The sequence below is a fragment of the Brachyhypopomus gauderio genome, unplaced genomic scaffold (genome assembly GCF_052324685.1).
Source record: "Brachyhypopomus gauderio isolate BG-103 unplaced genomic scaffold, BGAUD_0.2 sc70, whole genome shotgun sequence".
Lineage (NCBI taxonomy): Eukaryota > Metazoa > Chordata > Actinopteri > Gymnotiformes > Hypopomidae > Brachyhypopomus > Brachyhypopomus gauderio.
In genome coordinates this window covers 950040-963058 of record NW_027506891.1, presented here as the reverse complement: position 1 = coordinate 963058, position 13019 = coordinate 950040, and the positions used below count along the sequence as shown (strand labels likewise).

Here is a 13019-nt window from a genome sequence, read left to right as displayed (position 1 = left end):
TAAAATTGACTAGATGTTTTTACTTGAAACTAGAAAAATAAGCTTGTTTGGATTTCATTTTTGTAGTGTACAGACTTATCACCTGGAACCAAGTGAGAGAGACAGACACATACACACGCACACACCTACAGACAGACAGAGACACCCACAGACAGACAGATGTACTCAGACACACAAACGATAAATGAGAGTGGCCTGGCTTTGCCTCCAGCCTGAGTGCCTCTTTTCTTTGCTTGAAATATTGAAATGGTTGAAGGGATTTTGTGTTTTTTTGTTTTTTTTTTTTACTTCAGGGCTAACGGCACATGGTGCTTCTGGTTGGGCAGAGTTGTGCTCTTTGCTGTTTTGAATAATAACAATAAAAACAACAACCAAATTTTGTGTTTTGTGTTTGAAGTGGGGTGGGGGGGCAATAAATTTATTTTGACTTCAACACTGAAGTTTCATTGCATAAATTTAAATCAGTTTAGGCCTTTTAATATATGTATATTGTTGTGGCTACATTTAATGAATATGGGTTTGACCAACTCAATTACGTTGTGTTCCATGGAGGTATTTATGTTGGGTTGAGGCTACACAAAGTTGATGTGTGGAAATCCTGCCCACAATTCAATTGAGTTAATCCAATGAGTTATTTTTTTTTAGTGTACTACCACATATTGTTTTGGAGAACACTGCACAGAATGTGACGCGGCAAGTAAACGCCTCCGCCATTCGCTTGTAAAGCTGCTTTGTGACAACATGTGTTGTAAAAAGCACAATAAATAAATTTGACTTGACATTAGTCCCAAAAAATCATAAAAGCTCCATTTCGTCTGCTGTCTACATACTTTCTAATCGGGCCATCTTGACTGCTTCAGCCATGCAAAACATCAATCAACATTCTCGTGCTCCATCCCACACTTGCAGAGGCACTTTAGGGCCAATGTAAAGCCAGAAAGGGACAGCTCTAGAAAGGGACAGCTCTAGAAAGGGACAGCTCTAGAAAGGGACAGCTCCAGAAATGCTTCGGCAGCTCCCACACCATTGGCATTTTTCATTCCTGCAGTTCCGAGGGCCGGAGAGCAGTCAGGCATGCGTGTGCTTGCTTGGCAACTGTTTAATCTCCTTCCTGAACCCTAACATTAGAGGCTGGCCTCAACCCAGCTCCCAAGCTACTTAGGAATGGCACAGAGGAGAGGCTAATGACAGGATGTGCTCAGGCGAGGAAAACGCCAGTTAGGCTCCAACAGAAACTGCCCCATAGGCACCAGGCCCGAGTACCTTGTAACACCTCAAAAGAAACCACCCTATAGGTTACGTGCCTGAGAGCCTTAAGAGAGCAGGAGACACAGACTGGGCAGCAGAAACATGTCTGACAGCCACATGAGGAAACTCATGGCTTTAATATACCAATGATTAGGCACTAATAAATACAGCCCATCAGACTGTACTTGGATAATCTGATAATGTCTGGCTGATTAGAATGAAAATGTGGCCTACAGCAGTTAATAACCAAGCTGAGCGTCTCAATCTGTCTCTCTCATGCACACGCACACACACACACACACACGCACACACACACACACAAAGAATTAGGTCTAAGGTGATACAAGAGTAACACTCGTATTTCTTTGCTCTGTCTCAACGTCTCACTCCAGGCATCAGGACCTACACATGAGCTACACTACTGGAAGCTTCTCTCAACTTCAGCAGTCAGGCAGCCTTTAGAAATCCTAGATAAACCACAACATAACTGTGAGGTCTTTATTTTTTACCCTTAATTATTTAAGAGCTATTTTGGGATCAGTTGGGGAAAAAACACAATCAGCCTGGAGCAAATTTCTGGCATGTGTTTGGTAAGGGAGAATTGTGGGTCTGAAAGACGAGGCAGCTGGATCACATGTAGACAGCGTTGTAGACTCCACTGTTTTTCCACTTCAGTTGCACGACTCTGATGAATTAGGGTGTTTTGAGCAAATCTGACCTGGCACACTGATGGAATGCAAGGATGAAAAATATGCACCATCTATAACATAAACCTGATATTTTCCTATAAAACCAAAAAGAAAATAACTGCATGATATACAATTGCTGATTCTAATCCATGCAACAATTATATACACTCAAACATAAGCAATAAAGTAAAAGCAACAAAAGTTGAAAACCAGACATGTTCCTGGTCATCCCTTCACTTACAAAAACACAAAACCATACACGCCCCAGAAAGGTCACTCTGGAAAGTCAATGTTTACCAACCAAAAGCTTACATAAGCGTTTAGGCTATGCCTAGGATAAAAAAATTGGGAACTGTAAGTTCTTTCTGATGTATGGGCCTAAATATTTACATAATAGAAGCACATTAGCAGAAAACTCGACCTCTTGTCTTCCATTACACGATAAGGCTGCGGGTCGAATCTCTAAAACGAACCTGTTGCTCCTTCAGGACCTTCAGAAAAACCTTCAGGACGAAGCTTCCCACATCAGAATAACCACTGTGAGGATCTCAGAGACCTACACAAGCCTCTCCGCTCCTCCTACAGCACACCTAGTTCACACACGCTCTTCTGAACGCCAGGGTCCACGCTTATTTTTACTCTAGTTTTCAAATGAAAACAGGTTTTCTTAAGCTTACCTCGTTGGACGGTATGCTGACCACGCCGGTTGACCTGCGCTTCTCCCGCAGCTTGCGTTTTTCTATCTGGCCCTTGCCCTTCCTGGCGCTGGGGCCAGAGCTCCTCTTCTCTCTCCCGGGCACCGGACTCTCTCTCGCGCGGTCATCGCAGCCGGCTTCGGGCTCCGTTTGCGGGGCACTCGCAGCCACCGGCTGCGAAACCTTCTTCAAACTTGCCGTATCGGTGGCCCTCACGCCCGGTGTCGGCTCGTCTTCTGGCCTCCTCAGAGCGGGCGAGGACGACGACCGAGTCACGGGGTCAGACACGCAGCTCCCTCGCTCCGGGTTGTTGTTAACCTCCGCTGCGGAGCTTCGCGGTTCGTTTTTCGCGCTGCTGGTCCCGGGAGAGCCGGCGGGTCCGGGAGTACAGACCCCGGTGGCAGCCGCTATGTCTCCTAACATCTTCGCCCTCATTTTCTCACGTTTAGCTTTCCACTCCTCTAAAAAGTCCGTGGCGGCATTTGATCTAAATCCCCCAGATGCCATGTTCACTCTTACGGAGTCAGACCCGGTTTTGCTGCTTATGAGTTGAACTACCTCAAACTCGCCACATTAATGAGTTGAACTACCTCAAACTCGCCACATTAATGAGTTAAACTACCTCAAACTCGCCACATTAATGAGTTAAACTACCTCAAACTCGCCACATTAATGAGTTAAACTACCTTAAACTCGCCACACTCCTCCAAAGTAGAAGACCGTATCACAGTAGGTGAGTCTGAAAATAAGCACAGCACCTTCCTGTCATTAAACTTTCATTGTAAACTACAGTGAGAAGAAACTACGTTTCATTATCTAAATGTTAAAAACATCATTACATTATCTAAATGTTTGTGTGCGTGTTAAAACGTCAATTACATCGTCTGTGTTAACTCACACGATGGTCCAAGCCTCTAACTGAAGTGTAGTTAACACATACACAAAAGACACATCTAAAAAACACTGCTGTTAATCCAAAAAACACAAATAATCCGCTAATCTAACTAAAGTTCACGGTGAAAGTACAATTTAAAGCTCACCTGCTACCTTGGTGTGTGTTGGAGGTGAACTGGTCGGTCCTGCCCGTTTAGTTCATGAGAAACACGGCTGGGTCTCCCACACAAACTCTGATATCTGACCAAATGCGAAGATAATTCCACTTTTTCACGTGTCGCTTTGCGTAACAAAACTTTTGGTCCTGATTTTACCTTGTTTGTGTGTCGACAGATACTTTTGTGTGCATCCAAAATTCAAGGCGAATGTTTTGTCCAGCGAGGCTGTTGAACAGGTTCGTGGTCCCGGTGCAGGAATGACTCACCTCGGTTAGCGCTGCTGTTCCGCCACCGGACTGCGACTCTACAGAAGCGCTGTGTGATATTTTTGACTTATTTAGTTGAGGATAAACCTGCCTACGTTATCACTCTTGAAGTGTAAGCTGGATTGATGTTAGCAGGATAGTTTTAAAGTAGCCGCTGCGAGCAGAATTACTTAAATCCAGTTGAATGAGCTCGATAAAGCGACAGACTAGTGTGTGTTACAGCAGCTCATAAATATGTGAAGTAGGCTATCTGCTGACCTGGTAATGCTCCTTCACACCTACACGTTCACGTAGGAACTTTAGTAACACTTTTAATGTGATAAAAAATAATTGTAAGCAAACTGCAGTAACATTTACGACATTTAGCAGACGCTCTGGATAAGAGCGACTTTAAAAAGTGGTCACGCAGAAAAGCGCATAGTAATTAAAACCACCATATGTGGTAAGTTCGTTAAACTCAGATTTTACCGCTCTTAGATGGAGCCTTTTATTCTAATCTGGTTTATTCTGATCTGTACCATGACAACCGTCAATAGAACTGCAACGTTTCAGTTTGTTTCAGAAATATAGCTGTTTGATGATGACCAACTACTGTTATAACAAGGCAGTTAGTGAAGATACACTGGGTATGCTTAACATTTTAGGATTTAGGTGTTTTCAAAGTATTAAGGCTCTAACACAGCAGCTGTTTCCAGTGTACACTATAACACTAATATAGGACAGTCAGACTGGTTCTCAGGGTTTGGCTTGCTGAGACGTCGCCCAAAGCCTCCAGGCAAATGAAAAACTGGCTGTTGTTTTCTTTATTGGACTGTCTAGCTAGCACTAGCAGTATGTGGTGACTTGCAGTGAGTGACTTGCATTCTAAGACACTTTCAGTATCCTCCCATCTCCAAACAGACGGGCGATAACTGGGTGAAGGGCAAAGGTGCAGCCCAGGGACTAAAGTCTATAAATAGCCTGTGATCTAAAGACTGGGGTCACACTACTGCATGCTTTGCATTTTTCTTCCTGATTGTGGAAGAACAAATGAGAAAGACAAACGTTCCACCAGCGCTTTTTGTCGTGCAGCACAAAACCCTGCTGCTCTTCTAACGACCCACTTACTACTCCAACAAATCAAATATATTTGTATAGTGCTTTTCACAACACATGTTGTCACAAAGCGCTTTACAGGATTTACAAGGTTAACAATACTATGGGTCCAAATCCCTAATGAGCAAGCCAAAGGCGACAGTGGTGAGCAAAAACTCCCTATGATGGTGGGGAATAGGAAGAAACCTTGGGAGGACCAAGACTCAAAAGGGAACCCATCCTCCATTGGGCAGCCCGTTAACACACAAATTGCACAAAAACAAATTATACAGATGAATACACAAGTTACAAATAAATCACACAATCAGACTAAGTATAAGGTAACTAGAATGAAAGTTCTGGGTGTTGATATTGTCAATGTAAATGTCTTGTGATGAACTCCAGGTTTTCATTCCGTGTCGAAGCAGTGATGCTGGTATTGTAGGCTCCGACTGCAGTTGTTGTAAATGTAAATGTGCCATATTTTGTCAATTGTGATTTTTTACACCGCAATTGAAATTTGTCCTCCGCTTTTAACCCATCTGTGCAGTTAACACACACACACACACTAGTGATTACTAGGGGGCTGTGGATCACACGTGCCCAGAGCGGTGGGCAGCCCTAGCCCGGCGCCCGGGGAGCAGTTGGGGTTAGGTGCCTTGCTCAAGGGCACCTCAGTCATGGCCTCAGGTCTGGGATCCAAACCCACGACCCTCCGGTCACAAGACCAGTTCCCTACCACAGGCCATGACTGCCCCCCCCCCCCCCCCATTGTTACTCCCCAGGTGAACCTCGGAGAAGAAAGATATGTGATGTGGTAAATATGTAACAGATTAATCAAAGGCCAAAGTAAACAGATGAGTCTTTAGTCAAGTTTTAAACATTGAGACCGTGTCTGAGTCCCCTTCTAACACTGCTCCTCTTCTAACGTCCCACTTACCACTCAACACTGTTCCCCTTCTAACGCCCCACTCACCACTCAACACTGTTCCCCTTCTAACGCCCCACTCAACACTCAACACTGTTCCCCTTATAACTCACCACTCAACACGGTTCCCCTTCTAACGCCCCACTCAACACTGTTCCCCTTATAACGCCCCACTCACCACTCCAACACTGTTCCCCTTCTGACGCCCCACTCAACACTGTTCCCCTTCTAACGCCCCACTCACCACTCCAACACTGTTCCCCTTGTAACGCCCCACTCAACACTGTTCCCCTTCTAACGCCCCACTCACCACTCCAACACTGTTCCCCTTCTAACGCCCCACTCACCACTCAACACTGTTCCCCTTCTAACGCCCCACTCACCACTCGACACTGTTCCCCTTCTAACGCCCCACTCAACACTCGACACTGTTCCCCTTCTAACGCCCCACTCAACACTCAACACTGTTCCCCTTCTAACGCCCCACTCACCACTCAACACTGTTCCCCTTATAACGCCCCACTCACCACTCAACACTGTTACCCTTATAACGCCCCACTCACCACTCAACACTGTTCCCCTTAAATGTAAATGTGCCATATTTTGTCAATTGTGATTTTTACACCCCAATCGAAATTTGTCCTCCGCTTTTAACCCATCTGTGCAGTCAGAACACACAAACACACACTAGTGATTACTAGGGGGCTGTGGATCACACGTGCCCAGAGCGGTGGGCAGCCCTAGCCCGGCGCCCGGGGAGCAGTTGGGGTTAGGTGCCTTGCTCAAGGGCACCTCAGTCATGGCCTCAGGTCTGGGAATCGAACCCACGATCTTCCGGTCACAAGACCAGTTCCCTAACCGCCAGGCCATGACTGCCCACCTTATAACGCCCCACTCACCACTCCAACACTGTTCCCCTTCTAACGCCCCACTCACCACTCCAACACTGTTCCCCTTTTAACGCCCCACTCACCACTCAACTCTGTTCCCCTTATAACGCCCCACTCACCACTCCAACACTGTTCCCCTTCTAACGCCCCACTCACCACTCCAACACTGTTCCCCTTATAACGCCCCACTCACCACTCAACACTGTTCCCCTTATAACGCCCCACTCACCACACCACACTGTTCCCCTTCTAACGCCCCACTCACCACTCCAACACTGTTCCCCTTCTAACGCCCCACTCACCACTCAACACTGTTCCCCTTCTAACGCCCCACTCACTGCTCGACACTGTTCCCCTTCTAACGCCCCACTCACTGCTCAACACTGTTCCCCTTCTAACGCCCCACTCACCACTGTTCCCCTAACGCCCCACTCACCACTGTTCCCCTTCTAACGCCCCACTCACCACTCAACACTGTTCCCCTTCTAACGCCCCACTCACCACTCACCACTGTTCCCCTTATAACGCCCCACTCAACACTGTTCCCCTTCTAACGCCCCACTCACCACTCCAACACTGTTCCCCTTATAACGCCCCACTCAACACTGTTCCCCTTATAACGCCCCACTCACCACTCCAACACTGTTCCCCTTCTAACGCCCCACTCACCACTCCAACACTGTTCCCCTTATAACGCCCCACTCACCACTGTTCCCCTTATAACGCCCCACTCAACACTGTTCCCCTTCTAACGCCCCACTCACCACTCCAACACTGTTCCCCTTATAACGCCCCACTCAACACTGTTTAATCAATGTTAAATTCAACTATGCTCCCTCAGAGAGCAGTTTAAATCTGAAACTAGGACTACTAAATATTAGATCCCTGTCATCTAAAGCATTGCTTGTTAATGAAATGATTACCGATCATGATCTATGCATGCTTTGCTTGACGGAAACCTGGACCCGACCAGACGACTATATGGCCCTAAATGAAGCTTCTCCCTCTGACTATAGATATGTCCATAACCCCCGTCCAAATGGTCGAGGAGGTGGGGTCGCTACAATATATGACTCTGATATAGGCATTTCTCAAAAATTTGGCTTCAAGTTTAATTCTTTTGAACACCTCATTCTCACTGTATCAAATGTTTCAAATTTAACAAGCAACAGTCACAGTCGTTTATGTTAATTACTATTTACCGCCCCCCTGGTTCATACTCTGAGTTCTTGCAGGAGTTGTCAGACTTCCTGTCTCATGTAGTGCTATCAGCCGATAAGGTGATTATAGTGGGTGATTTTAATATCCATTTTGAAAATCGGTGTGACTCTTTTAGCATTCATTTTCAAGCAATTCTTGATTCAATGGGTATCACTCAGAATGTGGTGGGTCCTACGCATAACTGTAGTCATACTTTAGACTTGGTCTTGTCATTTGGTATTGACATATCCAGTTTAGCAATTCTTCCTCAGAGTGAGGCTGTTTCTGACCACAGCCTCATAACATACGAGTTGTGTTTAACTGACTGTGTTCATCGGCCACCCCGCTATCAAATTAAACGAGCTATAACACCCAGCACCATAGCCGCGCTCACTGATATTTTACCGGGTCTGACAAACACTGATCCACTTGTAGCTCCGGAAGGACTAGAGCGTTTCACCGAGCACGTCGAGACTTCCCTTCGTACAGCTTTAGACAAAGTTGCACCACTACGATATAAGAGAGCCACGGAGAGAAGAATAGCGCCATGGTACAATGAGCACACGCGTAGCCTCAAACGAGCCGCGCGGATCCTGGAACGTAAATGGCGAAATATGAAGTTAGAAGTGTATAGACTATCATAGAAAAGCAGCCTTATTGAATATAAGCATGCCCTCCATATGGCAAAGTCCTTATACTTATCGGCCTTAATAGAAAAACATAAAAACAATTCAGGACTCCTTTTTAAAACTGTTTCCAGCCTTACGAGGAGTCATGAACAAAACAATTCTCTTATTTCACTAGAGTGTAGCAGTAACAATTTTATGAAATTCTTTAATGATAAGATTGATAAAATTAGGGAAAACATTAGTAGTGCTATCTCAGAGCCTGTCAACATGCCAATGCACCTTGACAGCTGTCTGGTCAGCTCTGATGCCCTGTTCGAGTCCTTCTCCCCAATTGGTCGTGAGGAGCTTATTTCACTGGTGAAATCTGCTAAACCCTCCACATGCATACTAGATGCTGTACCAACCCATCTACTTAAAGAATTACTGCACAGCATTGTAGAACCGTTGCTTACTATAATAAATTATTCTCTGAGCCTGGGCTACGTTCCCAGTTCATTTAAACTTGCAGTCATCAAGCCGCTAATTAAAAAACCTGGTCTTAACCCCCAAGAACTGTCCAACTATAGGCCAATTTCTAATCTGTCATTCATATCCAAAATTTTAGAGAAAGTAGTTTCTTCACAACTCTCTTCCTTCTTACAGACAGAACATGTCTTAGAGTTATTTCAGTCTGGATTTAGAGCTCATCACAGCACTGAAACAGCACTAACTAAAGTACTGAATGATCTCTTAATATCCTCTGATAAAGGACACATTTCGTTTCTCATACTGCTAGACCTCAGTGCTGCTTTTGACACCATTGATCATAATATTCTACTTAATAGACTGGAGACACTCATTGGCATAAGAGGTCAAGCACTCTCCTGGTTCAGGTCCTACCTGACAGATCGTTACCAATTTGTGCTAGTAAATAACGAATGCTCTGAGCATTCTAAAGTAAAGTATGGTGTCCCACAAGGATCTGTACTGGGCCCCATATTATTCTCATTATATATGCTACCACTGGGCACTATCATTCGTAGGCATGGTATTAGCTTCCATTGCTACGCAGATGATACTCAGTTGTATATATCTTCTAATCCAGATGATACCACCACAACTCTCAAGATTGAGAACTGCGTCCAGGATATTAAAAACTGGATGGCGTCTAATTTTCTTAAACTAAATTCTGACAAGACTGAGGTACTGATTCTTGGGCCTAAAGCTGTTAGAAGCAATTGGGCTGATATTCCCCTTACCCTAGATGGTTTTTCAGTAACACCAAAATCTACTGCAAAAAGTTTAGGTGTCACTATTGATTCTGATCTTTCATTTGACACACATGTATGCAATGTCACTAAGGCTGCCTTTTTCCATTTACGTAATATTGCCAAGCTGAGACACTTACTTTCATTAGCTGATGCAGAGAAGCTAGTTCATGCTTTTGTCTCGTAGAGATTGGACTACTGTAATAGTCTTCTAATTGGATGCTCTAAACAGTCCATAAAGAAGCTACAACTTGTACAAAATGCCACAGCTAGAGTCCTAACCAAGGCTAGGAAATTCGATCATATTAGTCCCACTCTCGCCGCACTACACTGGCTGCCGATTAAATATCGCATTGAATTTAAAGTTCTCCTGTTAACCTATAAGGCGTTAAATGGTCTTGCCCCACAATATCTGAGTGAACTCATTGATTACTACAACCCATCTCGCCCTTTGCGCTCCCAAAATGCTGGATTTCTCCTAGTTCCAAAAATTAGTAAAACTACAGCCGGAGGCAGAGCTTTCTCTTTTAAAGCCCCTCAATTATGGAATAGCCTTCCAGCTCCAATCCGAGATTCTGACACAGTTCCAATCTTTAAATCTAGACTTAAGACTCACCTGTTTAGTCAAGCCTTCAGCTAATATTCCCCTTGTAAGGTGTAGGGGCTTGGGGGCCCCCAGACATTGAGATTTCTGGTGATCTGAGATGTTGATGCTGTCATCCAGCTGTGTCTTGGCATCACTCTATTTGTGACTATGACTTGACTGGAAAGCAATGTCTCAGTGAGCCCTCATGCCTGTGGTCACCTCTGAACCTCTCCCTTTAGTTATGCTGCTATAGATTAGTCTGCCGGAGCCACATGCTGATCACTGGCACGTGAGCTACGTACATTTAAATCAACGGTGGTTTAAATTCATGTCCACTCAGTCTGTATTATCTATCTTCTTGCATGGCTCTACCCAAGACGATTGGATACAGGCACCTGCAGGCACCTGGGGGATGGTCTGGCTGCCGGTGGATGTGCTGATACCGGCGTTCACCTGGGGAGTAACACTGCAGTCGGAGCCTACAATACCAGCATCACTGCTCCGACAACGGAATGAAAGCCTGGCATTCATCAACAGACATTTACAGTGACAATATCAAAACCCAGAACTTTCAATTCTACCTTTTACCTAGTCTGATTGTGTGAATTATGTGTGACTTGTGTATTTGTGTGTTAACGGGCCGCCCAATGGAGGATGGGTTCCCTTTTGAGTTTTGGTTCTCCCGAGGTTTCTTCCTATTCCTCACCATCATAGGGAGTTTTTCCTCGCCACTGTCGCCTTTGGCTTGCTCATTAGGGTTCTGGACCCATAGTATTGTTAACCTTGTAAACCCTGTAAAGCTGCTTTGCGACAACTTGAGTTGTTAAAAGCGCTATACAAATAAACTTTGATTGATTGATTGTTCCCCTTATAACGCCCCACTCAACACTGTTCCCCTTATAACGCCCCACTCAACACTGTTCCCCTTCTAACGCCCCACTCACCACTCCAACACTGTTCCCCTTCTAACGCCCCACTCACCACTCAACACTGTTCCCCTTATAACGCCCCACTCAACACTGTTCCCCTTATAACGCCCCACTCACCACTCAACACTGTTCCCCTTCTAACGCCCCACTCACCACCCAACACTGTTCCCCTTCTAACGCCCCACTCGCCACTCCAACACTGTTCCCCTTATAACGCCCCACTCACCACTCGACACTGTTCTCCTTCTAACGCCCCACTCACCACTCGACACTGTTCCCCTTCTAACGCCCCACTCACCACTCGACACTGTTCCCCTTATAACGCCCCACTCACCACTCGACACTGTTCCCCTTCTAACGCCCCACTCACCACTCGACACTGTTCCCCTTCTAACGCCCCACTCACCACTCGACACTGTTCCCCTTCTAACGCCCCACTCACCACTCGACACTGTTCCCCTTCTAACGCCCCACTCACCACTCGACACTGTTCCCCTTCTAACGCCCCACTCACCACTCGACACTGTTCCCCTTCTAACGCCCCACTCACCACTCGACACTGTTCCCCTTCTAACGCCCCACTCACCACTCGACACTGTTCCCCTTCTAACGCCCCACTCACCACTCAACACTGTTCCCCTTCTAACGCCCCACTCACCACTCCAACACTGTTCCCCTTCTAACGCCCCACTCACCACTCGACACTGTTCCTTCTAACGCCCCACTCACCACTCAACACTGTTCCCCTTCTAACGCCCCACTCACCACTCCAACACTGTTCCCCTTCTAACGCCCCACTCACCACTCAACACTGTTCCCCTTCTAACGCCCCAATCACCACTCAACACTGTTACCCTTCTACCGCCCCACTCACCACTCAACACTGTTCCTCTTATAACGCCCCACTCACCACTGTTACCCTTCTACCGCCCCACTCACCACTCAACACTGTTCCCCTTCTACCGCCCCACTCACCACTCAACACTGTTCCTCTTATAACGCCCCACTCACCACTGTTACCCTTCTACCGCCCCACTCACCACTCAACACTGTTCCCCTTCTAACGCCCCACTCACCACTCAACACTGTTCTCCTTCTAACGCCCCACTCACCACTCGACACTGTTCTCCTTCTAACGCCCCACTCACCACTGTTCTCCTTCTAACGCCCCACTCACCACTCGACACTGTTCCCCTTCTAACGCCCCACTCACCACTCAACACTGTTCCCCTTCTAACGCCCCACTCACCACTTGACACTGTTCCCCTTCTAACGCCCCACTCACCACTCCAACACTGTTCCCCTTCTAACGCCCCACTCACCACTCAACACTGTTCTCCTTCTAACGCCCCACTCACCACTCGACACTGTTCCTTCTAACGCCCCACTCACCACTCAACACTGTTCCCCTTCTAACGCCCCACTCACCACTCCAACACTGTTCCCCTTCTAACGCCCCACTCACCACTCAACACTGTTCCCCTTATAACGCCCCACTCACCACTCAACACTGTTACCCTTCTACCGCCCCACTCACCACTCAACACTGTTCCCCTTATAACGCCCCACTCAACACTGTTCCCCTT

General features: G+C 46.4%; 1 protein-coding gene across 5 annotated transcripts in view; it reads right to left on the bottom strand.

The window, feature by feature from the left end:
• The window catches only part of pawr (PRKC, apoptosis, WT1, regulator), an 84340-nt gene extending 80179 nt beyond the window's left edge, over positions 1-4161 (bottom strand). Inside the window, exons 1-3 of one of the 5 annotated variants that reach the window (XM_076989757.1) lie at positions 3841-4161; positions 3673-3766; positions 2615-3371 (exon numbers count right to left, since the gene is read on the bottom strand). In XM_076989757.1, the coding sequence (XP_076845872.1) occupies positions 2615-3139 (525 nt within the window). In that variant the 5' untranslated portion in view covers positions 3140-3371; positions 3673-3766; positions 3841-4161. Of the gene's footprint in view, positions 1-2614; positions 3372-3672 lie in introns of all 5 variants that reach the window. The other 4 variants (XM_076989759.1, XM_076989758.1, XM_076989760.1 and 1 more) reach the window with 4 other exon arrangements.
• Between the last annotated feature and the right edge of the window lie 8858 nt (positions 4162-13019).